Source organism: Archocentrus centrarchus, chromosome 13, assembly GCF_007364275.1.
Source record: "Archocentrus centrarchus isolate MPI-CPG fArcCen1 chromosome 13, fArcCen1, whole genome shotgun sequence".
In the NCBI taxonomy this organism is placed as follows: Eukaryota; Metazoa; Chordata; class Actinopteri; order Cichliformes; family Cichlidae; genus Archocentrus; species Archocentrus centrarchus.
Window position 1 is genome coordinate 8,952,210 of NC_044358.1, and position 27,021 is coordinate 8,979,230.

Genomic DNA, 27,021 nt, shown 5'->3' on the forward strand with positions numbered 1-27,021 from the left:
AAGATGCTGGGAGGGAGGGAGTGGGAGAGAGGGAGAGTGGATTTATTGGACAAAGGCTGTTGAAGATGGAGCTGCCCTGCAGGAGGAAAAGAGGAGGATCCCAGAGGAGGTTCATGGATGCAGTGAAGGAGGACATGCAGAGAGTTGGTGTGAGACAGGAAAATGCTGGGATAGGGTGAGATGGAGGCAACCCCAGAAGGGAGCAGCCGAAAGAAGGAGGAGGAGGAATGTTATATATATATATTTATATATATATATATTTTTTTTAAATAAGCTTTTTTAAGTTACTTTTTAAATTGTTTTATTCTGTTTTACCACTTCAGTGCAACTCCACTGCTAATGTCTTAAATCTAGAATATAGAACAGAATAGAAGTATAGTCATATTCCTTTTTTCAGCGGACATTTATTTTGAAGGCGCTGAGCAGCGGAAGTGGAGCAAGTTTCCGGTGCTTGTGTCCGCGGTGGAGTGGCTCGGCTCGGTTCGGCTCGGTCCCGAACAGAGGAGCAGCTGCAGTCTCGGCAGTGCTGAACCAGCGTGTGACCGCGGAGGAACCATGGCGGCCCCTGCTCTCTCCGGCCGGGCGGGCTCTTCGGGAAGCCTCGGGAACAGCCCCACCATGGCCGCCGGGAGGCTGCCGCACGGCGGTGGCGTCGGGCCCGAGCTCGACTTCAGGTCGGCGGCCCGCATGGAAGACCTGAACCGGCTCATCCAGGAGTTCAGCAAGCACGACCAGCGGGAGTACGACGACCAGCGGGCTCTGGAGATCCACACTGCCAAGGACTTCATCTTCTCCATGCTGGGTGAGGACACACACATACACACACGCACTCACTCTCACAGACACACACACACACACACACACACAAACACTAGGCTGCGGTAAACATCCTCGGACTCCACCTGGTTATTTCAGCGTGTGTGAACGCAGAGATGCAGGGGTGATCCAGATGTGCTGTACAGGCTCAGATGATGCAGATCTGCGCCACCTGGACCACATCAGGGATGCATTCAGGGATTTCTGCGTGCTCCAGCCCCTTCTTCTTCTCGTTTGTAGGTTTAAAATGAACATAAACGTGAAGGTGAGCCTCTCCAGGTCCTGCAGAAATACAGAAATATTAACAGAATGACATGCACACACACCACCCTGAGTCCAAGGTGAAGCTTTCAGGTGGCCCATTCTGTCCTAACATCTTAATTCACATAGAATCTGATGGAAAAGAATCAGTTTTTAAAATAAAAAAAAACTGAATGTCAATGTGTGTGTGTGTGTAGGACAGATGCCAGCCTAGAGGCTCCACCTATAACCAGTCTAACAGGTATTTTTATCATGGATTAACCTGCAGATTAATCCACCAGTCATTTCATAACCAAACATCAGAAAACTGAAGTATGTCTGTTACATCATCCACAGCTGCACCCCAAATGTCCACAAAACCTCAGAGACATTAAGACTCAGACAAATGTGCTCAAAACATATTAAAGGCACCAAAATTTTAGATAAAAGCTGGTCAGAATAATGGTTTGGACATTTTACTGTGTGAGAGGAAATCATCAGATGACGTGGTTGCATATTTGAACCAAACACCACCCTCGGGGACCAAAGATGGAGCACCAAGGGCTGCATTATTTCTAATGTCCAGTAGAGGCGCCACAGTGGGTCAGCCCCACAGACTCCAAATAAACGTGTTTACAGCCTGATACAGAAATTGCTTTAGTCTCTATAGATAATTTCCCCTTCATAGCAGCTGTGGGGACAATGTTTTATAACTCACCGGTTTAAATTGGATTAAGGTTAAAGTTTGCATTATTAGGGGTGTGGCCTTTTGACAGGTGGATGGTGACACAGGTGGCTGTAGCTGTTAGCTGTCTGGCTTCACCTCAGTTAACTGGAGTCCCTGAACTGGACCTCTGGACTGTGTTTGTGCTGTTGGAGCCTTTTTAGTGATTTAGTGACCAATAATTTGGCTGCTGTGGCTTCATTGGACTAACAGACTGTCCAAGAAAGCAGAGCTCCAGTTTGCTGAGGGAAATCCTGGGATTTACTGACGTGGGATTTTTGTATCACTGCACAGTCTGAACCAGGAAAGAGGTTTGTTCTGTTTACATGTGAGAATGCCCGATTTTTAGGGTTTTCTTCTTTATTTTCTTAAATGTGTAAATGTACAAAGGAAAGCTTGATTTAGAGCTGCACTTTGTGTTATTAATTGGTGTAAATCTGTAGACTCTTTAACATTACCACTGTAATTATTCTGTTTTATATTAATTTTTCAAAATTTCAGTAACTAAAATGCTTTTTGATGCCTAGCTTTAGTTTTTTCTGTGGTTATTTTAAGTGGACTAGAATAACTTTGGTTAGAGCACCACCTCCTCTTCCAGATGTGGTTGCTTCTGGCTCCCAAACAAAGGCCATCCAGCTGTTTTTGGAGCCTCGGCGTATCTGTAACTGTCCGTGTGATTAAGATGAAGTTAAATCAACAGGCCTTCATATTGTCTGACATTCCTGTTAATTGATGTTTGCACACAAATTCACCAAAGTGCAGCTTCTAGAAGTAAAATAGAAAGTCAGTCCTCTCCTTTACCTGCAGTGTGTGAGGGAATAACGGGTCTTTTGTCCAGTGCGTCGACTCTTTTCCCGGAGCCTTGGTTGTCACCGTGTTTCGTGGACACATGTCTTTGGTGATTGGCTGGTGATTTCAGCGCTGCTTAGACTCACTCTTACGCCTGAGCTGATGTTGGATGATTCATGTTTGCAGCCACTGCCTCGTGTTTATGGCCGTCATGTGTTCATTATCCTGCAGTTTGTGGTGTGTTTGCAGGCGTTTGAGTAAGTTAGGTGTGTTGCTTTGTGGCGCGGACACTCGAAGCTGAAGTGTTTCCACGCAGCAGAGGATGATCCTTTCTGAGGGACGAGCTCTTCACCTTCTGCTGTGCTGATATTTGGATTTAGTTTCGGGGGCTGTCGTCAGTAGTTCATCAGGCACGTAGGCACCTGGTGAGGTGCTCGTTTAGGGAGCACCCGGTGGAGTGTGCAGTTTCAGTCGATGATACTCATTTAACTGTGGGAGCTAAAATCGAGAATAAAATCCCAATAAGTTTGTTTATTTGTGGGTTTGTTTCCAAACAATTTAAACAGTTTGAAAATAAACAGAGGAAAGGATCCCGTATGGTTTAGAAGCTGTTTATTAATATCTGCTTTTGTTATTGGGAACTGACCAAAGAATTTACTTTATGTGCCTCTGTAGCACTTGCAGCTTTTGAATTAAGAAATAAGACTTTATTATATAAACCTGTTTTATTTAGATTTGTCACGTTCAGCTCAAATCTCCTCCCTAAATGAATTACAAGTTAATAATTTGAATTGTGAAAGAGGCCGAGCACTCATGATTCAAAATAAAATGGCAGAAATGGAGGACTCGGCTCACAGTCTCATCATAACTGAACCTGCAGAGGAAATGTGGAGGATGGAGTGCAGGAATGTTTGATAGTGATGCTGGAGCTCCTCCAAGATCTGGATTTAAAACGTCTGACACACACGCACGCAGCAGAAATGTCCATCTGACAGAGCCGCACACTCACATTAAATGTTCATTTTCTCGAATGTACTGACAGTCTGCCAGCAGCGCGCACACACGGCGCCTCGTCGCAGAAATAACAAGAGCTCCAAAATGTCCCGACAGGAAGCAGCAGTCCGTCCTGTCTTCACAGCTCGCTCGCAGTTTGCAGCTCACAGACAGACCAAAGAAAAAGAGAGGAGGCGGTTTAATGCTGCAGCCGAGGTGAAACGGACGGCAAATCTAGGAAAATAAATCAGTAGGAAATTTAAATTGAGTGTAAAACCAGAGGCTTTTAAAGGTGTGGTAATAACAGCCCCTGATCTGGACTGATCTTCCATTTGAAACTGTTTCTAAGAGATGGTGAAAACCTCCAAACAGACTGTGTGCGTCCGCTCGGCCACAGCACAGGAATGCAGTCGGCAGCCAGGAAGTGTGTGCGCGCCTTCTCTTTAAACTCAGCAGAGCAGAAAACCAGTCCAGACCCGTCCGGTCCGACTGATGGGGTTGAACGCGGTGACCCGTCCGGTCGGACGTGGTCCGCTCTCGTCAGGGGTCCCAAAGAGCCCGGTGAGCTTAAAATAAACTACAAAAATAGACCTGATATGAAAGGAACCGGAGAACCGGTGGTCCAAATGGGACCTGAGCCAGACTGAGATGGACACAAACAAAGCAAACAAACCCAAAGTGCTGCTCTTCCAGCAGCTTTCATGGTCAGCCTCGTCTCACTGACAAGAGCAGCAGAGACGGGTGGCAGCAGAAAACAAACCGGACAGTGCAGTCCAGTGACGTGCGGTGAGGGTCGTGACTGGTGAGGCACTGACGTCATCACATCAGATTTACAAACATATAGCTTATTCACCATTTGATTGGCAACAGTTGTTTTGTTTAACATTAACATAGTCTGAAGCAAACCTTTTAGCTCCGGTGTTGGTCTTCCTTTAATTATTATCTTCTGCTTCGATTGAAAGTCCAGTTTAGAAAATTCTTTCAGTTGAGTTATGTAATCTTCCATGTTGAACATAAGGCCAAGCAACAGGAAAAACTAACTGGCCTTGCTAACTGTTTATGGTAGCTTGCCGCCGAGGAGTCGTAGAGTCCCTGGGATCACCAGCGCCCCCTACCATGAGGCACGAGAACTGCGTGCCTCACCTAGAGTCTCTTCGCAGCAGTTTCATGATCGCTCAACACAAGAATGCATTACACACACATACAGTTGTTAATGAAAAAAACAAAAAATAAACTGTGCATTATATACACCAGCTAAAATATGGAAATTTAGTTCATATAGTAAAAGTGCAGTGAGACCGGAAAGTAATCCGGTCTCACTGCATAGCATGCCAGCACAGTTAGTAGTCATTGGCAATGACTATACTGAGCCGCACCACGGATTGCGCAATCCGTGGTGCGGCTCGCCGGGCTGGTGCCTCACCGTTCGTCTCTTAGTATTTGACCGGCAAATGCGAAAATTCAGCGATTTTGAAAAAACTAATCTAAAAATGGTGTAGTTAAATGGAAAAGAACTTTAAAATACAAATCACTGAATGAATATAACCATTTAATTTATTTTTTAATTTTATATTTCCACGATGACAGGTGAGGCCGTGCCTCACCTGCCTCCCCTGACTGCACGTCACTGGTGTAGTCGAACTATAGCTCTGAGTAAGAAAAATAAAGAGCTGGTAAATCTCATGACAGTAACATCAGAGTGAACATCACTAACACAACAGCAGTGGTGCTATCAGTCTACATCACCACCTGGGCGGGTCAGCAGAGGAGGTTAATGTGCTCCTAGAAAGGTAACACTATCCACCCTCCATGAAGCACACTGTGTGGCCCACACACAAAACCTTGATAGTAATTTACCTTAACTGGTTAACATGAGTTCACAGAAATCAGCTGAACAGCTAAAACAGGATGAAGGCCTGGCTCTTTCCTTTTCCACACACAGCTGAGTTTTTCACTGACAAAAATTGCCTGGCTGGGGGGGGGTTAAGAAAAACTAGATAAGCAAGCATGCGTTGAAGCTCCAAATTAAATAAAGATAAATATCTTCCTATTTTCTCTGATTTGATGATGAACACAGATCGGTGACAGCACCGCAAACGTTAAGTTCAAACGTCCGAGAGTGGGAAGTGTTGGCTAAATATGGAGATGTGAGGTGAAACTAGAACGATGATAATTTTAACTCAGTGCATCAATGCGAACATGAGCTAAAAATGGCCTTAATTTTAATCCAAAATTAGGATCCTTTTTTAAACTTAGCCCAGTCATTCTTCGTGCCTTCACCACACAATCATTTACAAGATGAGAACTGAATTGGGATCAGCTTTGGGTTTCTTAAGAGTCGCCGCTAGTCTGAGTATTGTTTTGAAAAGGTGGGAGTCAGGAAATTGAAGTTAATGTCAAATTCCCTTATCGGTGTAGGATATCACCTGGACTTTGTACGCACAGATTATCGACAAAGACAATCATGAGTTGTTCTCAGAGTTGTTCAGAAAAATGCTGATTTATTTTCTCACCTTTTTTGGAAATTTCCAAACATGAATTAAATGAGTTTGAGGTTTTGGCCTCCGGCGTCCCCGGTGGAAGTTTGTTTGAAGAGCTCTACTGCTTGCAATGACACGTCCATTCATTTTATGTCTAAGCAGAGATGCCCAGACCTCCCTGTCCCCAGCCACCCCCTTCTGCGGGGATGCTGATTTGTTCCCATAACAGTCAAGAGATTTAATCTCTTCAGCGTGTCCTCAGGGTTCCCTGGTTGGACATGCCTGAAACACCAAACCTAGGAGGCGTCACAGAGTCGCCATGGTCAGATACTGAACCACCTCACCTGGCTCATTTAGATGTGGATGAGTAGTGGTTCTACACTGAGCTTCTCACCCATCTGTTTAGGGATAAATTCTGACTCCCCTTTTCACACAATTTCAGCCACTTGTATCTGTGATGTTATTCTTTTAGGCACTACATTGTCTCCATCCTTGTCTCCATAGGTTAGCTTAGGAATGTAGCTCGACCATCACAATTGACCGGTACAGTATCTTTTTTCAATACGTAATATGTAGTTCTTTATCTGATTATCTCTATCCTCCTCTGTCTCAGGAATGGTCCAGAAGTTGGACCAGAAGCTCCCGGTGGCCAACGAGTACCTTCTTCTGTCAGGAGGCGTTCGGGAGGGCGTGGTGGACATGGACCTGGACGAGCTGAGCGTCTACGCCCGCGGCACGGACTACGACATGGACTTCACCCTGTTGGTTCCTGCGCTCAAACTCCATGATCGCAACCAGCCGGTGACCCTGGACATGAGGCACTCGGCGCTGGGCCACTCCTGGCTTAGCCTCCGCCTCTTTGATGAAGGCACCATAAACAAGTGGAAGGACTGCTGCACCATTGTTGACCACATCAACGGCACCACCAACTACTTCTTTTCACCAACACTGGTGGCTGACTGGTTCTACCAGTCCATTTCTGTGGTGCTGCTGGAGGTGCAGAAGAAGCCGCAAAGAGGAATGCCAAGAGTGGAGAAGGTGGAGCGGAATGGTACCATCATCTCCGTCATCCTGGGCGTGGGGAGCAGCCGGATGCTCTACGACATCGTCCCTGTGGTGTCGTTTAAAGGCTGGCCGGCCGTCGCTCAAAGCTGGCTGATGGAAAATCACTTCTGGGATGGGAAGATCACAGAGGAGGAAGTGATCAGTGGCTTCTACCTCGTCCCCGCCTGCTCCTACAAAGGCCGCAAAGAGAACGAGTGGCGCCTGTCGTTCGCCCGCAGCGAGGTGCAGCTGAAGAAGTGCATCTCATCCAGCCTGATGCAGGCGTACCAGGCCTGTAAAGCCATCATCATCAAGCTGCTGTCCCGCCCCAAAGCCATCAGCCCCTACCACCTCCGCAGCATCATGCTGTGGGCCTGCGACCGCCTCCCCGCCAACTACCTGGCGCAGGACGACTTCTCCGCCCACTTCCTCCTGGGCCTGATCGACGACCTGCAGCACTGCCTCGTCAACAAAATGTGTCCCAACTACTTCATCCCTCAGTGCAACATGCTGGAGCACCTGTCAGACGAGACAGCCATGCTGCACGCCCGCAAACTCTCCTCTGTGCGCTCCGACCCGGCCGAGCACCTCCGCACCACCATCGAGCACGCCAAGGCCGCCAACAGGCTGACGGTGGAACTGCAGTGGCGAGGCAGCGCAAACAACTTGCCGTCGCCGCAGTCTGACGCCGGCGGAGAGAACCAGCCCGACGACCGTCTGGCCAAGAAGCTTCAGCAGCTCGTCACGGAGAATCCGGGCAAATCCATCTCAGTCTTCATCAACCCCGATGACGTCACACGGCCGCACTTCCGCATTGATGACAAGTTCTTCTGAGACTATCCTCCTCCTCCTCCTCGGCCGCCTCTTCCTCCTCTCTCTCAGCCTTTCTTCTCCTCGCCTTGTCCCCACCTCCTCTGAAACTTTATTTTTTATTTTTTTATGTTTCTCTGCCACAGAGTGAAGTGAGGTGATCGTCTAGTTGTGTCTGCCACAGTTTTTTATTTTTTATTTTTCTATTCCTCTTTCCCACTTCCCTCCTCTTTCACTGTGTGCCCTGTGGTTTTTACCTGCTGAATGCCTTTTAAATAGACAACTAAATAGCAGCAGGTTGTTTTTAAAAATGAAGGAAGAGGCAGAAATCCACCTTCAGACGGATCTGCTGCTTCAGTGTTTGTAGTTTAATGTAATTATCAGGGATCCTGTAAATGGGACAAATCCACCAGCTCCTGAAAACCTCGCATTTATTTCACTTTGGACTCTCTGGTCAAATCTCATTTAAATTTGGCTTGATGACAGTAGGTATGACATCAAGTCAGAAACGGGATGAAAAGGAGGAGCTGGGCCAGGCGGAGGCACTAAAATCAGCTGATGTATGAAGACTGTGAGAATTACAATGTGCATTTCTATGATTTAGTGAAGAATAATCACAAGCATTTCATAAGTTTCAAAGTCTTTTTATTAGGAATTCATATTTCTGCAAAGGCTCAGTATTTACAGTGTTCAACCTTCTTCTTCATGCCTTCTGCAGTTCTCTGTGGCATGTCGGACATCAGCTTCCCGGCCAAATTCTGACTGATGGAGATCCAGTCCTGCCTTATCAGAGCTCCAGTCTGTTTGTGGACTCCAACTATTCCACCTGCTTTTTAGGGACCGGCCATATTAAAAATCCTTAAAACTTCTGCCAATGATCCAGGAACAATTTGGGAACAATCTGTGCATTTTCCAGCGTGACGGAGCTCCATGTTGCACATCAAAAGTGAGGACTAAGGTACTCAGAGATCATCAGTTAACAGTTTATGGATCACTGATAAGGCAGGAATGGATCTCCATCGGTTGAGAAGCTGCTGTCCAACACGCCCCGGAGAACTGCAGGAGTCATGAAGGCGGGTCAGCACTATAAATAGTGACTCAGTGCAAAAAAAAAAACAAAAAAAAAACTGAAGCATTAAAATGCATAAATTGCCAAAGCCTTTGGCCATGATCGCACAGGCTCATCATTATTACTCTGTGAAGGCATCAGCTTCTCTCTCATTTCCCATAATAACACGAGATTTTAGCACAAGAAGGTTTTGCTAATTATAAGCAAGTTTCTCACAACCTCTCATGCTTCAGTTTTATTATTCAGACCTAATGGGAAAAAGTCAAAATGAAGGTGGAAGATTTCAGCATTGTCTTAAAAGTCTGCAGCAGCTCAGCGCTGAGCACAATTTCACCCCAAAACTTGAACATTTCAGAGATGGTTGTTCAGACTGCAGACACTTTCAGGAGCTGGGGACATCCTGAAGTCTCACATCCAGGAGCAAAGGCAGCAGAGCTGGGATGAAGGTGGATTTTGTCCCTCTGAAGAATGTCTCAGTCCCACTGCGGGACGACGATGATGATGATGGTACTAATGTCTTAGAAACTAACTGTAAATAGGAGCAAAGTGACTGAACTCTGTGTTAGGCAGAAAGAGAAATAGACTATGATTCGTGGACTACTTTTCATCCAATTTTGCACAGAATGTAAAAAAAACCAACACCACCACTTTTTCCCCTCGATGGGGGACGCCGTGTCCTCCTCATTCTCGAATGATAATGTATCATATCAGTAGACGGTGACACTTTACTGAAGGATGGTCATAGTGTACGTTGTAAATGTGTTCATTAACCGGTGGAGCTGCAGTGATTGTTCACCAGAGATTAGCCTGGTCCAAAGATGCAGCTTCACCTGATGGAAATCAGAGAGGCTGAGCTGCTGGTGATTTCCTCTCTGAGAGTTTTGGACCTTGTTCATGCTCAGGCTCACATTCTGCTTCAACTGCTGGATTCCCATCAGAAAATGAAAGACGCCATTCCTCCACCAGGGCTGAAAGTTCTCTCCACCTCCTGCATGAGCCGAGTTCCTGCATCCGGTTTAGGATGTGCTATTTTCAGTTTTTCTCATGCGTGCTTGTGAAGATGTGATGCCAGATCTCACAGAATCCTTCCAAGCATTCCTGGATCCAGCTCCAGATTAATGAGGAAAACCACAACAATTACATGACTCCTTTGTGGAGGTTATCATCAGCCAGATAATGATCCTGATGAGGGCGCTGTGGGTTTTGGGCCTGTATGTAACGGTCTCAGCAGCGTTGCTGTTTGCTCCACATTTCTGACCACTCAGGTTAATCTGCTGCACGGTAACCACAGTCAGTAACGTGTCACTTTAGACTTGATATCACTGATCTCTCCACTTACTCCCGTCTCTTTCTCCATCTTGTTTGTTTTGATTGCACGTAATTTAATAAGCTCCACTTTAACCTCGTGTTTTTTGTTTTTAACCTGACTGATGTTTTCTCTGCAGCTGCTTCTATCTGTTTAGACATCGAGAGTTCAGCTCTCCTTCAGCCCAACCAGCTCAGGATGTGAGCGTCAGCCTCGCCTGCTTGCAGCTGCTGATTCACATCCCTTAGACTTGTTTTTATTGTAAAAACTGGGACCAAATTGCATCCTGATTGGGACTTTTTACAGTCAAACTGTGAACGGAGGTTTGGTCTGATGGAGCTCCAGCTTGGTTTGGCTTTTCTGCCGTGCAGTTCTGTGTTACCGATTTTGACACAGATACAGTTAATGTGCAGTAAACTAAACTAATACTATTTGGCTCCAAAAACTGGCAGATAATTTGTTGAACCATTAGTTTGAAGCTCAGGTAAAGTCAGCTTGGTAAACATAAAACCTGCCCAGACTGCAGGATGTGTCTGTGTGATAAGATGGACCTGGTCTCCAATCAGGTGATTATAGAGTCAGAAAAACCACAGGACAGTCGACATGCTGGTGGTAGAACATTTTTCCCCCACCTGCTGGGAAAGAAGAGCTGCGGTCTGACTTCCTGAAACAAGCCTGTAAGCAGCTGGTGGCAGTCGAAGCGTTTGATAGGGTCTATCTTGTCTTGTGATGTAGTGTGAATCCAGCTTATTTCCCAAGTTGGTTTAAAGGAGCCCTGTTTTACATATTTCCATCTCTATATATTTATTCTTGGACTCCACCAGAGTAGCTTTGCATGGTTCACAGTTCAGAGTGATCCTTTTTTACCCCATTAGCCTCGCCGTCACCTTGCCAAGCAGCCAACTTTCAACTTTGTGAACACGATAAGTCGAGAGTGGCGTCACCTATGACGTTCAAATTCATACCATAGATGCATCTACTAAAAACACAGGCTCAGTTCTTATCATAATAATGACAATCATGGAAAGTGACAGTATTCTCAGTGGATTATATTTATTATGATTTTAGCATTTCTCATTCCTGGTTCTTACTGAGCCATTTGCAAGTCACTACGGCTCATATGCACCCCATTAAGACCCTCTGAGACCTGGGAATTATGTGTTCTGGAACTTGTGCTTCCAGAGGATTTGTGCCACCTAAAGATCTTCTGCCAGGAGGCTGCGGGGGGAGCACTGGGGGCTGACAGTATTTTGAATCTTACACTTACACGTTCTTCTTCTATTCCTCCTTTAACGCCACCCTCTATAAAAACCCGCTTCCTTCTGATTGGTGAACTTCTGTAAGCATCCTGAGGGGCAGAAAACACTGGAAAAGATGACTGTTGGGAGCCATTTGAAGCTTTTTCCATGTTTTATATGAACATCAGACACTATAGCAACACAGGTCTTCTTTAAAAGCAGACATGGGAAGTTGATGATAAATATTTATTAATTTTTAGTATTTCTTGGTAACTGACTTCTTGGTAGTTTCCTTTTCGCTGATGCAGATATAGGTGATGGTTTCAGTCTTGGTGAAAATTCAATAGACCACATCGTTTACTGAATCAGGTGATGAATGAAGTTATCTTTGTCCAAAGTCTCACTAATGTGAGGCATCTGTTGAGGTCTCAGGCATGTACAAGTAAGTCTGTGCTCAGCTCTGATTGGACAGCCGAAGCAAAGAGGTGGGGCCTATCATTATTACCTCTACAGCTCACTACAGCTCTCAAACACTAAAACAGGATTTACAAAAAAACACTACAGAGAAATTTTTCATATTCTGACGTAAACAAGCATCATTTACATCAGCTGCTTTCAGGACTTGGCTGCGCAGTGATGTCCAAGCCTTGTGGCAGCTGTCTTTGAGCTGGTTGTGCTGAAGGTGAGTTGGTCCCAGTTTTTGTTTTGTTGTCAAAGTCTGAAACATTTCCAGAAAAATGCAAAAAAAAAAAAAAAATCCTGCAGACATCTGCTGGCAATGTGATCTCCATATCCTCATCCTCAAGTGCAATTAGTGAACATACACAGAACAAGTACACACTTATACAAACACACGTATACATCATGTAGCATTAAGACACTGAAGTAAGTTAAGCTGAACAGTACACTCCTCTGCTGAACCCCACAGACCCGCACTGACACTCCCACTCAGAGGTTTTTCACACCATCAAAGTGCCACACGCCCTCCTGCTCGGTGGAAATGTAATCAGTGTCTTCTTCTGAGCTCCGTGACCTTTGACCTTACTGCTCTCTTTGTTTGTTAAGAACCTTTTGACTGTGAGTTTTTATTTTCTCTGTATCCTGCTGCTCTGCTTTATTCTGATGATGGATTTCTTTATGCAATGTTGAAGTGGATGGGTGTAACCCTTCAGATGGCAGCTCCTCCCCATCTGTGAAGGTTCTTCACTGTATGTCACTATACAGTAGAGTCACCATAAAGTCTTTAAACCAGAATTTCTCTTTTTCTAATTTGTATTTGTAGTTCTGAGTAAGACTAAAGCTTTATTTAATGAAAGGAAACACAGTTAACTGAAGTTCTTTATTAACCGTATCTATTAAAGTAAATCTTGGTGTCATCTGCAAAGTGAGTAAGTTAAATTGCAGAATATGATAGGTTTAAAAAACAAAACAAAAACAGAATCAAACTATAGGGGGCTCTACTCCACAAAATAAATCAGGGCGTCATCTGCATAGCGATGAAGAACAATTCTGTTACAGAATGTGGCCAAGAAGAAAGACATCCCAGAATTGAACCACTCAGATTTATGATTGTTGACAGTTAAATAGTGAGATGTTTCCTCTATTAGGACAGTAAGTCTGAGGAAAAACATCAAATTTGAGAGAGAAGTAAATTTGGAATTTGGTATACAAGGAATCTTTTTAAAATAACAGAAGCTCCAGAATTTAGACATGCGGTATGCCTCATAAATGAACTAAAAAAACAAACAAACAAAAACATCTTATGTGCTTTGTTTTATGGCACAATTTCTAAAAGACATAAATTGGCATTTGCATAGGGATAAAGACCGATTTGTATTATACTGAAGTTTGTTCCAGACAGGTCATAGAACAAAGAAGGGAGGCCTCAGAATCAAACCTCGGGGACCTGCTCTTGAATTTATGATTGTTGACAGTTAAATAGTGAACCATTTATTTATTAATGCAAGTGTGTGGGACCATAGCAGAAAAGGAAATGTGGATGTCATCTTCTCAAAAGAGCCTCAAAACTGAGCCCTGGGGAACGCCAAAACAGTAACAACTTTGCTGCATTCTTAAAATATTAATGCTGTTCAACTAAAGCCATTTGGTAAATATGTTTGGCATGTAACTAATGAGAACTCTTATTTTATTGAATATATGAGGCCCCAGCATTGAACCTTGTCAACAGATATTTAAGTTAATAAATAGAGCAAATAGGTCATTACCTAATACAGTATGTTTGTGGGATAGTAGCAGATTTCTGAGAGAAGTAAATCTGGAAATAACAAAGGACCCATAATTGAGCCTTGGTGTACACGACCTTAAGACTTTAAAAGAGTAACTGATTTTCTCCATTTATTTAAGCAACAATACTGTGGAACAACAGCAGATTCTTGACAGAAGTAAATCGAGGTGCCATCTGCATAGTTGTGATATGAAAAGTTATTTTATTGCAGAATTGGGCCTAGGGGGTGCACAGGTTGAAAAAAATAGGGACCCTGGAATCGAACCCTGGGGAGCGCCGCTCAGATTTTGATTGTCAGCAGCAACATAACTGAGTAAGGCCTGCAGAAAGAAGCCCCTAGTTTACAAGGTAGAATCTGTGTGTGCATGTGTGGGATCAGTTTTCAGTAGTTTTAGGTCATGTGTACATAAGATAAAAGTCAGTTCTAATGTGCTCAGTTGTTTCCCCCATTTAGGGATTAAACAGCTTTCTTGTGACCAAAGTTTTTCTTTTAAACAAAGTTTATGATCTTTAGTGCAAAATCTACAGTACAGAAATAGTACTTTGCAATATAATTATGCTTTTCTTCTGTTGTTTTCATTATAAAGGTTATAATTTCTGGATGCAGAATAAGAAGATATAATCTTGTTTGCAGATTGTTGCACACAAGTAATGTGCACGACATTGGAAAAATGATCATTTGGGACTCTGAGAATTAAATGAGGCAGAATTAGATGTCAAGCAAACACATTTGTACTGCAACTCCTGTCAAATAATATATTCAATATTTAAATTACATCATCAATCACATGCCTTCTGTGACACTTTAGACTCTCTAATGACTCGTGTAGACTCAAGATTTCATTTGGCCAGTCAGACATACTGACTGTGATTGGGTAAATCAACCTGCAGACGTGTCAGGCTGGTGGATTTTGCCCTGATCTATACTGCATCCTTTATGTTTAAGCAGTTTCCTCTCTCTACCACCGGGGGGAGCAGTGAGGAAAGGAAGCAGCTCACTCTGTGAGTGGGTATGATGGAGGGAGCTGTCATGTGAAAGAGGCTGTTTGTGCACACAGTGACTTTATCTCCTCCTGTAATGTGGAACTACTGTTGTAAATAGCACTTGATAAAATAACTCCTGTCTGATTAATTTTCTCTGCCTCCGTCCACTTAATTCAGCCGTCTGGCTCTTTCTTTCATATCCAGTTCTCCCAGCACACAGCTCCTCTCAAACACTTCATTTTACTTCCTCCTAATCTTTTTCTTCTCTCCTGTTTTTCATCCAAGTTCCTGTTGTCTCAGCACCTGTCTCCTCCACCTGCTCTCCTCTCTCCATCTCGCCTCTTCCTGCTGAGTTTGGCTCGTGCTCAGCTCTTCCTGGCTGCCGTGAGAGCGGTCGCAGTGCCAAGAGGAAACCATCCATCACAGTCCAAATATAACCACAACATGTAAACACACTGCAGGTTTTACTGCTGATGCTCAGACGACAGCAATGAAGATACAGCATCAAAAAAATCACTGATTTACAGAAGATATGAATTATTTACTGATGACCAGTTTTGGGGGGGCACAAAATGTTGTGTGCTGATCATGTGACTCCTCTTACATGACTGGACTTCACAAACAAAACTCCTACAAAAAAAAAAGCAGCTTTAAATGCAGAAATAGTTTTGATGCAGTTTATCAGCTGGCACCATTTAAATTATTCATATAGATTGTAATTCCATTATAATCTTTTATTGTGGCTCAAAGAAAATGAGATGACATTCACCCTGAAGCACTGATCCAGCAGGGTGGTGGTGGTGGTGCCCGTGCACAACTGCTTCTACTTTTAGAGAAACTGTCGCCTTCTTTTGAATAATGATAATCCTGTTTATTTCAGTTATTTACAGTTTTTCAAGAAAATGCCCCAAAAATAAAAGGTCTAGGCTGAATCTTTTTTGTACCTAAACTTCCTACAGCCAACCAAAAATAAACACAAACATGCAGATCTGTGAGAAACCGAGTCCACCCCCTGATTCAGCAGCTCGTAGAACCTCCTTTAGCAGCAATAAGTTGCAGTGATGGTTTCCTGTGTGACTTTATCAGTCACTCACATCACTGAGGACTCAGTGTTGCTTCAGCTCAGTTTCATGTTTGCAGCATTCATTGATGCACAGCTCTCTGAAGGTCCACCACAGCATCTCAGCCAGGCTGAGGTCTGGACTCTGACTGGGCCGCTGCAGAACGCTGCAGATCTGTTGGAAATTTGTTGCTGTGCTTGGGATCATTGTGTTGTTGATGACCCAGTTTGGTCCAAGCTTCAGATGTGGGACAGATCGGCTCACATCTGGCTCTAGAATACTCTGGTGTTTTCTCTCAGTGTTTTCTTTTCCGTGGAAACCGGGTTCAAATGTCTCTTTGAGTGTTAAAGGTTGCCGACCCCTGGTCTGAGGTGTTTGTGCTGATGTGCTGAGTTTAGTTTCCTAAAACGCGCTGCTCTGCAGTACAGACAAACATCTCCTCTTTGGTCTCATCTGTCCAAGAATCTTTCCTTCTGGCAGCCCTTCCAACAAGCCATGCCTGTTCAGTCTATTTCTAGTTGTACTGTTATGAACTTTAACCTTTAACATTTAAATAAAGGTTTAAATAAACGTGCTAACTCAGGCCTGTAGAGTCTGAGGCGGAGCTCTTCAGTTTTTGCAGTTTTGCTGACCTTTGGGTGAATTTGCTGGGACGTCCACTCCTGAGAAGATTGTGTTAACACACACCTGAATGCTTTTATAGAGGTGCTCACAGTGACTGATGATAAATTTGTCTAAATTCCTGTGTAAAGGTGGACTTAGTTTTTCATATGACTGTACATCTTTCTGTAATTCTTTAATTTCAAACCTCTTTAAATTATACATTAAGGCAGGTAGTTGAATAAATAAATACAGGCTGGCTCTCGGTCCAATTTGATTTATAATTCTTATAGCTTCTTTTTGTAGCATATAAACTGGATTAGTGTTTGTTTTTCTTTTTAAAAGCTAACCTGTTAAAATTAGATTAAAGCTTAAAGTTTGCATTATTAGGGGCGTGGCCTCTCTGGCTGTCAGGTGGATATTGACACAGGCGCTGTAGCTGCTAGGTGTCTGCTAGGCTTCGCCTCAGCTAACTGGAGTCTCTTAACTGGACCTCAGGACCGTGTTTGTGCTGTTGGAGCCTTTTGGAGCATTTTTAATGCAATTATCTGACCAATAATTTGGCTGCTGTGGCTTCATTGGACTAAAAGTCCGTCCAAGAAGGCAGAGCTTCAGTTTGGCTGTGTGAAATTCTGGTCTCAGTAACATCCAAATTTTATTTGGATGTTACTGAGACCTGACTAGCAGGTCTCTGTGTGTGTTGCTCCTATACAGTCTGTGAAGCTGATGCTTAGCACTCCATCCTCTCATCCAAACATGGTCACATGTATTCCCAAAACGAATGAGTTATGTCATGTTGGCTACATCCATCTTTCTTATACAGTCTATCTGCTGAGAGTAACAGTGCTGTGAGTCAGAAATGTTTATGTCATAAATGCACTGTGTGTATTTTATTCTGCTGAAGCGTCTTAGATCCAAAGTAGAATTGCTCGAATCTTCATCTTCATCGTTTAGGAAGGTGGTACGTATTTTTACTGCATCCTGCCCAAATCTTCCACCAAAGATGACATTGTAGTAACACCCGTAACCCAGAAGATGACCCTTATAGAGAGATGTTGGTGACTTTGGTTAAAAAAAAAAAAGCCCAAAAAATGTCCATTCTGAGTGGATTTCTGTCTGCAGGGGAGGAGTGCTGCTTTTAATGTGAGTCATTTTTCACCTACTCTTCAGCAGTAACCTGTTTTTCACTGAACTGGCTGATACCTGTAAATTCATCTTCTGTGTGAAAACCAAGGACAAAGAAAATATTCCTCCAATCTGACGAGAACATGATTATACTAACATAAAGGATGGTTTGGGAACTGGTGTGACAAGAAAGGCGTCGGGCTGCTTTATATGCTGCTGTAATTTCAGCTACAGGCCGTCTCTGAGCTCCATTTCCGTCCAGCATTTGTTCACATTTAATCACTGGTGCTGTTAACAGTAGCAGAACGATCCAGCAGCAGCTGCCCTTTGTAGTGTGTCACGGATGCAGAATTAGGCACCACTGAATGCACTACGATCCTGAAGAAACCTTTGAATGTATGGATTCTCAGGCAGGTTCTGCACTGTGGTTTTGCCTCAGCAGATCTATGGAGGTTAATTTGTGTTCACCACCACTGTATGATGCTTTTGGTCCTTCCATAAACTCAGCCACTGCTATGTTCTCAGTCTGTCCCGTCTTATGGTCTTCACCCCCAAGACTCATTTCTTCTGTTAGTCCAGAAAGTTCACACTGATTTTGGAAGAAAGGTGATCACATTTCCAGCTCCCTCCTGATGGCTTCAGCTAAATCTTAATGAACTGGTCTCACTAAAAGCTTTTAAGGTGGATTTAAGTTACCTGCAGGCTGCAGAGGTCCCACCTGAACATTACTGTCTGTTTTTGGCCTGAGATGGTGACACATTCTGATGCTTCCTGAGTCTGTACTCACACTTTCATTCTCAACAGGTCGTTTTAGTGTTTAAATACATAAAATGAAAATGGGGAGCGCAGGAAGCATTTCCCTCCCGCCCGTAAAAGGTTGACACTGAATGGCGTTAATTAACAGGACCAGCAGTGAGCATGCGCGGTGGGCCCCGAGTTTTGCGTATTTGTTTTTATTTTATTTTTTTGTGCTTACAGCTACAAACACCCTGACTTGAGGTTGGGGGTTCAACTCCTTCTATTGTTGCTGCGTCTCCTCCCATGATGCCCTGCAGTGGAATAGGTACCCCATCCTCGACGCCCCCTGTGCACTAAAAGTTCCTTCCTTAGGTTTCCTCCTCACACCATCATCGCCACCATCATCGCCACCACCATGGGCGGTTATGACCCCCCCAATAATCTGATCCAGTCACTATAACCCCCCCCACCACCACCACCACCCCAAAGTCACATTTAAATTTACAAAAAACATCTTACATAAATAACATATTAATTTTCTTTATTCATTATCAATTTTGGGTAAAATACTAGCACGTTTAATCATTTGGTAATGTAACCCACAAAAACTTGGTATCACCCAACCCGGTTTCTCTACCAAGCGGCGGCGTTCACCGTTTGCCTGTCAAAGCAGCGGCTGGGAGCGGGTGTAGTTCAAAAAAATGAAAAGAGGCCAAAAGGCAGACAACCAACAATTTTTCATTGTTAGTCGACAACACTCCTTGTAAAAAAGCAAAAAAACAAAAATGAGGTAAATGTATTGTTAGCTGATGATTTAATAACTATGCCGCTGTGTATCAGACACACTATGAATACCAGTTCAGGTATTTTAGCTCCATTAGACCTGCTGCTCCTAATCTGACAATGAGTCAAAAAAAAAAAAAAGATAAAACTGGTTATTTGTGCACACACGGCACAGTACAATACCTGTAATATGTAATAAACTAAACTCATTAAACAAGTATATGGTTTTACTCAAGTGAATACACACATAACATTTTATGTATTTAGTTATTAATAACTAATATTAGTACTGATAACAGGACTGACGATGAGAGTCCCAGAAAGGTCCAGCATGAGACTCGTTATATTTTAAACACATCAAGTTAAAACCTTTTTCTCTACAGAACGTGTTTAATAGTAAAGATTGCATTAAACTCTCACATGCTCAGTGGAGAACAGACTGCTGTAAAAATCCAGTATTTTTAGTGTATTTATTATATTTGGCCAACTTAAAACAGTTTCTTTAAAAGTGGAATGAGGGACTCCAAAATAAAAACAAAACAGGTTCATGAAAGATATTTGTTACTGTTTGAAGAACCGTGAAAAATGTAAGCCTTTTCTTAATTGTTGAAGGTGCAGAGTAAATACAAAGAAAGTTAAATAAATACATAGTAAAAGCAGTACAATGTATTTCTAATACAGTTAACCCAAAATCTCCTGAATCATTTTAGAAAAGTAAATGATTTTATACATAAATAAATAGGCAGAGAGCTTAACCCCCCCCCCCCAATGTTGGAACCAAAGTTACGCCCTTGGCCACCACCATCGTGCCACCTTAAAAGTGACGTCACTCCTGTGCTCTCCTGGCTCGAGCTGCAGCAGCAGAGAGAGAGAGAGAGAGAGAGCGGCGCGCGGACACAGCACAGGTGAACGCACGAGCTTAAACGTCCGCAGGAGAAGGAAAAAAAACGGCGAAGAAGAAGCAGCTGAGGAGGATCTGAGAAAACCCCGCGGTTTGTTTGCGTCTCTGCCCGCGGTGCCGCCCTCCAGCCGCCCCCAGCCTCTCTCCGGTACCCATCGATCCATCAGCGGCTGATCAGCGATCAGATTCTCTGAGGCTCGACGCTTGTTGATAACAGCTGATTAAGGAAGGAAGGAAGGAAGAAAGGAAGGGACGCAGGCAAGGGGAGCACCTCGCCTCGGAGATGGAGCTGGTCAAAGAGAAGGCACCACCAGGTAGGACGGAGGGATGGGTGGATGAAGGGATGGATGGAAGTTTCCCTGATCCTGTGAGGATGGATGGGACGGGGTTGGTGCTTTTCCCTGCAGAGGGGAGGCGGATGGAGGGGTGGAGACGAGATGAAGGGTGCTGGGTGGATGGATAAATGGGTGGATGGGTGGAGGGGAGTGATGCATGTTGGGTAGAAGTGTACTGCGGTATCCTGCTGCTCACATCCTGAATGCAGCTGCACTGGAGCTTTTTAGGTGTGGTTATTTTGGGATGGGGTGCAGTGTGTGAGTGTGTGGCTGACAGAAGCCTGATGCAGCAAACACACAGAGACAGGCAGACAGGTGGTAAGATGGACAGACAGGAAAACATGAAGGTGGTGAGACTGACCAAAGACAGACAGGTTCAGAAAGGGTTAACATGAAGGACAGTGTGACGGGAGGACTGACGGACGTGGAGCTGCTGAGCTGAGCTGCTGTTGGTGCAGTGATGCTTCTGCTGCTCACTCTTCGTCCAGCGGGTCGTCCCGGCCTGCATGGCAACACAACTTAAGATATGATTATTTCCAGTCACATGATATGCCATGGGAGCTGGGCCAGAAACATGTCACAGACACGGGTCCAAAAGTTCCCCCCAAACATTAAACGGACACTTAAAGAACCTTTACTCATGAATCTCAGGGTATGTTTGGGTCATCATTACACCAATCCAGTTCTGATTGGATGCCTTAGCTTCAGCAGCAGCTGATACTAAATGAGCTGATTTCATGGGAATCATTCTTGATGTGAAAGTCGACGTCAGGCTCAGCTTGAACGTTGCTTTCATGAGTTTCATCAGGAAAATGAAACAAATGTATCCAAGAATTTACATTTACTGAATTTAATGTTCAAATTATGAATGAGGACCAAGATAAATTAATTTGTGATGTTCTCCTGATTTCCTGCTAATTCACTGCTGTTATTTAATTTCTAGTTAGTTTCTCCTGTCCCTGCTCTCAGCCTCACTGTGAGTGCACCTCCTCACAGGAGAAAAAACGCTAACCGAGGTGAAGATTACACCAACAGCACGAGAGGGAGAAGGGGAAACGTCGTCTGAGCTTTTCACTTGTGTCGACTCACGTTTGGTCACAGTTTGTGTTTGAGTCAGAAACGGTCAAACATAACGAAAATTGTTTTGGTGTCGCAGTGAAGAGCCTCCTGCCCACCTTCTGCTGTTCACTCTGACTCCATGAAACACAAACCGTCAGAGAGCTGAAGGAAGTCACCAGAGCTGCTGTCACAGCTTCCTGAGCCAGTTTATTCATCTCTGCCATGAGAGACTACACAGATGTTCTGCTGAAAAATACCCCAAAATGACTCACTTTTCAAACTGCGGGGCTTCGTTTCCCTCATGAAGACGCTCAAAACCAAATCTAGAACTAAGTCTCGCCGTTTGGCGTTGATCCTGAAACCCTCCGGGACAATTTCAGAACATTCATTTGAACTTTATTGGTCACCGAGACATAAAAACTGCATGCAGAGAACAGGCAGCTGAGTCTGAGAAAAGCCCCTTAAAAAGGTTTTTGTTCCCTGGAAGTGAGAGATGCTGAGATCCAGATGTGTCCAGGTGTGGTTAAGGTCAAAGGTCAGCAGCTGTTCTGCTGCCAGATCTGCTGAGCAGACACATACATGGTGCTGGATCACAGCAGTGTTTCATGTCACTTTTTCCTACTAAAAAACAAATAATATGGTGGAAATGTTAGGAGCCATCCTCTGGTATTCGATTAATCAGCCTGGCTGGGTGGCTACGCTAACCACAGCAGCATTAGCAAATGCTAACTCGGCTAATAAGCTGCATCAACAAGCATGTGTGAAGGTTTTTAATCAGGCGCTACAAAAGCTCATGGCTGAGCCAACAGAGGGACCGGAACAGTTTAACACTGATTCATATTAAGTAAAGTTTCTTGCACTAATTTGTTGATGAAGGCAGAAAAGAAACCAGCATGACTTTAAAGCTGCAGTAAAATCAGCTCGCTGCTGTCAAGCGAGCACACGAACACGCTGCTAATGTTTTAATGAATTATTCATTCATCCTGGTGAAAGTCTGAGAGTAAAACTGTCTGCAGTGACCGGGGCAGCAGGCGTGACAGCTGACCATCCAGAGCTTAAAGCAGGAACAGTTCAGACTGATATCCCAGAGGCCCCTGCCTGACCCCCGGAGGGCAGCGGCGGACCGGCCGATTCTGTTCTGGCTCTCTGCACCACAGCTGGATGTTCTGCCGCCATCTTGGTTGTTAATGAAGTCTCCCACAGATTTTTACCGCTGCCTCTTTCTCTCTCGATAACATGGACTACAAGCAGTGATGGCTGATGGAATGGCTGTGGTGGAAGGAAATTCCCCCCAAATCATACGCTTCCTACCAGTATAATCCAGCTGTTAACTGTGGGAGAACAGCTGGTTTACTGCACCCACTCTGTGAAAAAAGTCAATTATGCATTTTTAGTGTATTCGACACCATCATTTCAGTTTAGTTTCATTGTGTACTTTCATGGATTGTGAATATACTTTTTCACAGGCAGGTTTATTTTCCACTATTTTTGTGTTTTCTTAGTAAATTGATCAAAAATACAGATAAAATGGCCACATGTCATCTGTCCATCTGTCCGTGACACTCTCAGTATCTCAATAACCACGGCACATGCTGACTTCAGACGTGGAGGACAGATACGTACTGAAGAGTACAGCTGAACTATAACCCTGCCTCCTCTTATACTGGAGTTTTTGCCCTGTGTTTACATTTTGTTTTATGAATATGTAACCTGAGAGTAAAACAGTTTAGATCCCCACATTTTGTGGGCCTCATGAGGATCCAAAATCGTGCCAAGGTCAGTGATGGTCAATAGAATTAGCCTGCTAATGTGCAAAGAGGGTCAAGTGTTCAGTAGTTGGGGCCAAATCTCATTTATAGTGTCTTTTTAATCAGTGTCATCAATCTTTCCATCATTCAGTCGTCTCTCAGCTGTCTCGTGTCTGTATCAGCACTGAATGAAATAAACGTCATGTATAAAATAGAGACAGTTCTGGGCCATTAAAGCACATTTCTGACTGTAAATATTAACTGTTGTAACTGATGTGCAACGAACGGTGAGTGTGGACGCAACTTGAGGCTCTGCGAGGTTCTTATCTATAGCACATTATTATGTCATGTTGCCTAGCAACCACTTCACAGGGCAAACACTACAGCAGTCCACATTTACGGGTAAAAACGAAAAAAATTCAGATCTGCTGAGTTTGTACAAACAAACTCGGGAAAGAAAATTTTGATGAATTCCAGATTTGTGCGTAAAATGTTTGTAGGCTCAGTTTTTCTCCTCAGATTTGTTTGTGTGTGAATGCCAGCCTCTGTTCCCCACTGTGAGGATATGAATTTCAGACCGGTCTCAGATCTGCGCTCGGCATCCTCTGATACTTTAAGCCGCGGCATCACATCGGAGCTGGAAAAACGTGGATTGGTGGGAGAAAGCGCGTATGATGAAAGTGGTGCAGCTACAGTGCGCTCATTGTTGGAGTCTGTATTATCGGGACATGCCAAACAGCTCTTACTAATGATACTGAAATCAGACAGCAGGAGCAGCAGGCTGATTCAGAGCTAATATGTTTTTGTTAAAACGTGTTTGTGGCAGATGAAAAACTCAGAGTTCATAAAAAAAAAAAAAAAAGATTCACGATAAAATAAATACTAGAGAAAATCAGATGCACAGTACTCCAGGCTTCAGTTCAATACAGGCTGCTTCCTGTTACGCCGCTCTGTCATCTTACTCACCAAAGATAAATGATCTTGAACTCAGCACTAACTGGTTTATGAGTCAGACTTGTTTCTGTTAACTGAGTTCATTTGGTGCTCGACAGCATTTATCTTTGATGGGGAATAAAGAGGTTTAATCTAGTATTGCTGCAGTGCAGGCAGATGCACTTACAGCCGCTCTAACATCTGGCTGGAGTGAGTGTCAAAGCTCCTCCAGATGTGGTCGTAGCCGGTTGGATTTTACAGCCGTCAGGTCTGTCAGGGACACGTGAAGCGGCTCCAGCTGAACGCTGTGCTGGAGTCAGAGGAACGTCTGTAAACTGAAAAAGAGTTAAAAGCTGCCATGAGTCAGCTCTCTGCTGTTCAGGACGGCTCACAGCATCAGCGCGGTGTATTATCAGCAGAACTGCAGCCCGGTGCAGCTCTCAGCCCACCTGAACGACAGGGAATTATTCACACAAATCCTCTTTCTGAGAGCGAGGCTGTGCTGCAAGAATAAACCACCATCATCCTTTAAAAAACAGAAACGCGTTTATTTTCCTGAGTCTGCTTTTTCAAATCTCACTTTCAAAGTTCTTCATGCTGAAGCAGTCAGAGCTGCTCCAACAGTGAACAATGGCTCCATTTTAAGGAAAGCGCTGCTTTAGTGTCACGGTCGCATGACAAAGCGTTTTCTTCAGCGTCAGCAGACAGATCTGCCATTTTTATCTCACACCAGGCAGAGGCTGGTGGTCTGCTTTATTTGGATCTGAACACACAAATAACACAACTCCTCTTCCTCAGTTTACAGTTCAATTTTATTTATACAGCACCACTTCCACAACTGTCAGTCAAGGTGCTTTATATAATAAAGACCCCAAAATCTTAGAGAGAGAACCACAACAATCAGATAAACCCCTGTGAGGCAGTGAGAAGGAAGAACTCCCTTTTAACAGGAAGAAAAGAAACTAAAATTTCTGTTACTGTGACCTCTGAAATGTGCTCACGTGTTGCTTTCTGCATGTTTACTGTGTCACCATGCAGAGGGAGGATTGTTGGTTGTGTTGACTAGAAAATGAGACTTTAAATTTTGTGAGGTTATTTTCTGTGGCTTCAGGTTATGATGTAACCACAGAGAACACAGCAGCATGGCGAGTTTCAGCGTGTTTGTTTACATCACACAGATCGGTGTCGTATTGATTCTGGGAGTCAGATTCACACGATTCAGGACGATTCAGTGACCCGCTGCCCAGAACAGAGAAACCTGAGAGACTCGGCGGACACACAGACACACACACACACACGCGCATATACAGCGTGTATTTCTTGTCAATTTCAGGTTGGGTTTTCACCCAAACACTGTCCGTATCGGTGTCTCTGTGTTACCTGTGCATCCTTGTGTTGATGTTGGACTTTCCGAGCTTGTCGGGACGTGCTGGCAGCCTCAGAGCTTCAGAGGTTTGAAGGTTCACTCCCTGTGTGCACGCTGAGCGATGCAGGATGTTTAAAGCAGAAATTCTCATGGCTCAACACTGAATTACACATTTTTTATTATCTAATATCACCCAAAGAGAAGCTAAGATGTTGTGGCCTTGTGAAGGGTCAACATTTGTGATAAAGTCATAATTTTAAGAATTGTCAGCTGCTGTCTTCCATTTTGCAGAAACAGGCCTCCACAGGATGTAGTCTTGATTTTAGAGCTCTTGTCTCTCCTTCACAAGTGAAATGAGGTGGATCTCCCTGTCCTTGCTCTGTGGGGGTAGAATTACTCTGCCCTTTACCTTCATGTGCATTCCTGTGGAAAAACACTCAGCGTGTCGGGGCGATCGAAAAGGTTGCTCGAATCGTCTCGAGCTTCCCCTCCCATTACTGAAAAATGAAATTACAGTGTCAGGAAGTGATGATTTAACAGCCGGTGTGAGCTGCAGTCAAACCACCGGGGACAGAGATGTGGACCGGGCAGTCTGCACATCCTCACCTTTAAAACACTCAAAAAAAAGTTATAAGTTGTGCTTTTTGTTGAGGAAAGCATCGCTGATTACTTTGTTCAGTAACTTTGAGGGTGTTTGCCTGCATCTTAAAATATTACCAACCACGAGCAATACGAAAGGAACTGTCGGTCAGACTCCATCTCCACCTGTCTCCACCCGTCTCCACCTGCAGTTGCTGACCGTAGAGCTCTGTAGAAGAAGTAAAAGTCATTAAAGACTTCTGCAGGCAACCCTGTGGAAGAAGCATTAGTGCCCTTGACTTGGTCTTCCTGTGTTTGCTACCTTTTTTGCCCCATCTGCACGTGCCCACCTCCCACCGTGGAGCCTGTGGTCGGGCAGAGACGGCACTCACTGTCAAAAACTGTCTTTTCCATTTCTTTCTTTCTTTTGAATTATACGTTAAAGCTCATGAGTCACTCTGAGTCAGTTTTCACTTCTACTGTCTCACAGCGACACCTGCAGGAGGGGGCGTGTCTAAAGGTGGGTCTGAATCCCTGTCTCCAAGTTAGTTTGATCTCAGTGGGGGGGGGGTCACACCCTCATACCTGCTTAGTATGAAGTTTAGATAAAACCATCACTGGTGAGTCTTTTGCACTAATATATGGACAGTTTAGATAAACCGTATCCATAGCAATAAAACCCTAATGATACCAGTCCTAATTTATGCCACCTGTCTCAGCTTCTCACAGCTGGCTCCATTTTGGATCCAGTTTCTGGCTGCAGCGCTCTCGCATTCATCGAGCTCCTGCGCTAATGCACGAAGCGTTCGTGTCTGCTAGTTGTTCTGATTAAAAAACAAAACCCTGCCGGTCAGCAGCTTCTCTTTTACAGTTAACGGTTAACATGAGCAGCGTCAGCAGAGATGATGGATGCTATCAGCTGCAGCTTTTTCATGGTAATTACTCTGCTGGTTACTCTGCTCAACATTGTGTGTGAGTGGAGAGGCGTCACTCTGCATCTTCTTGCTATGACTGTCACTGAGCTGGAGCTTGTTCTGATAGCACCACTGTCGATA

At 44.2% G+C, this 27,021-nt stretch overlaps 2 protein-coding genes across 2 annotated transcripts in view; both read left to right on the top strand.

Annotated features, from left to right (window-relative positions):
• The first annotated feature begins 440 nt into the window (after positions 1–440).
• LOC115790237 (protein MB21D2) lies at positions 441–12,763 on the top strand. Its single transcript, XM_030743994.1, has 2 exons — positions 441–802; positions 6,656–12,763. Exons 1-2 carry the CDS (start codon positions 556–558, stop codon positions 7,918–7,920), a joined length of 1,512 nt encoding a protein of 503 aa, XP_030599854.1. The 5' UTR covers positions 441–555; the 3' UTR covers positions 7,921–12,763.
• A 7,229-nt stretch (positions 12,764–19,992) lies between these two features.
• Positions 19,993–27,021, top strand: part of LOC115790593 (fibroblast growth factor 12) — a 66,488-nt gene continuing 59,459 nt past the window's right edge. The window contains exon 1 of the mRNA XM_030744425.1: positions 19,993–20,260. Coding sequence (XP_030600285.1) covers positions 20,230–20,260 — 31 coding nt within the window. The 5' untranslated portion in view covers positions 19,993–20,229. The remainder of the gene's footprint in view (positions 20,261–27,021) is intronic.

Coding starts and splice junctions, on each gene's coding strand:
- LOC115790237 (XM_030743994.1), top strand. CDS start 556: ATGGCGGCCCCTGCTCTCTCCGGCCGGGCGGGCTCTTCGGGAAGCCTC. Junction 803..6,655: donor CTTCATCTTCTCCATGCTGG/GTGAGGACACAC, acceptor CCTCTGTCTCAG/GAATGGTCCAGAAGTTGGAC.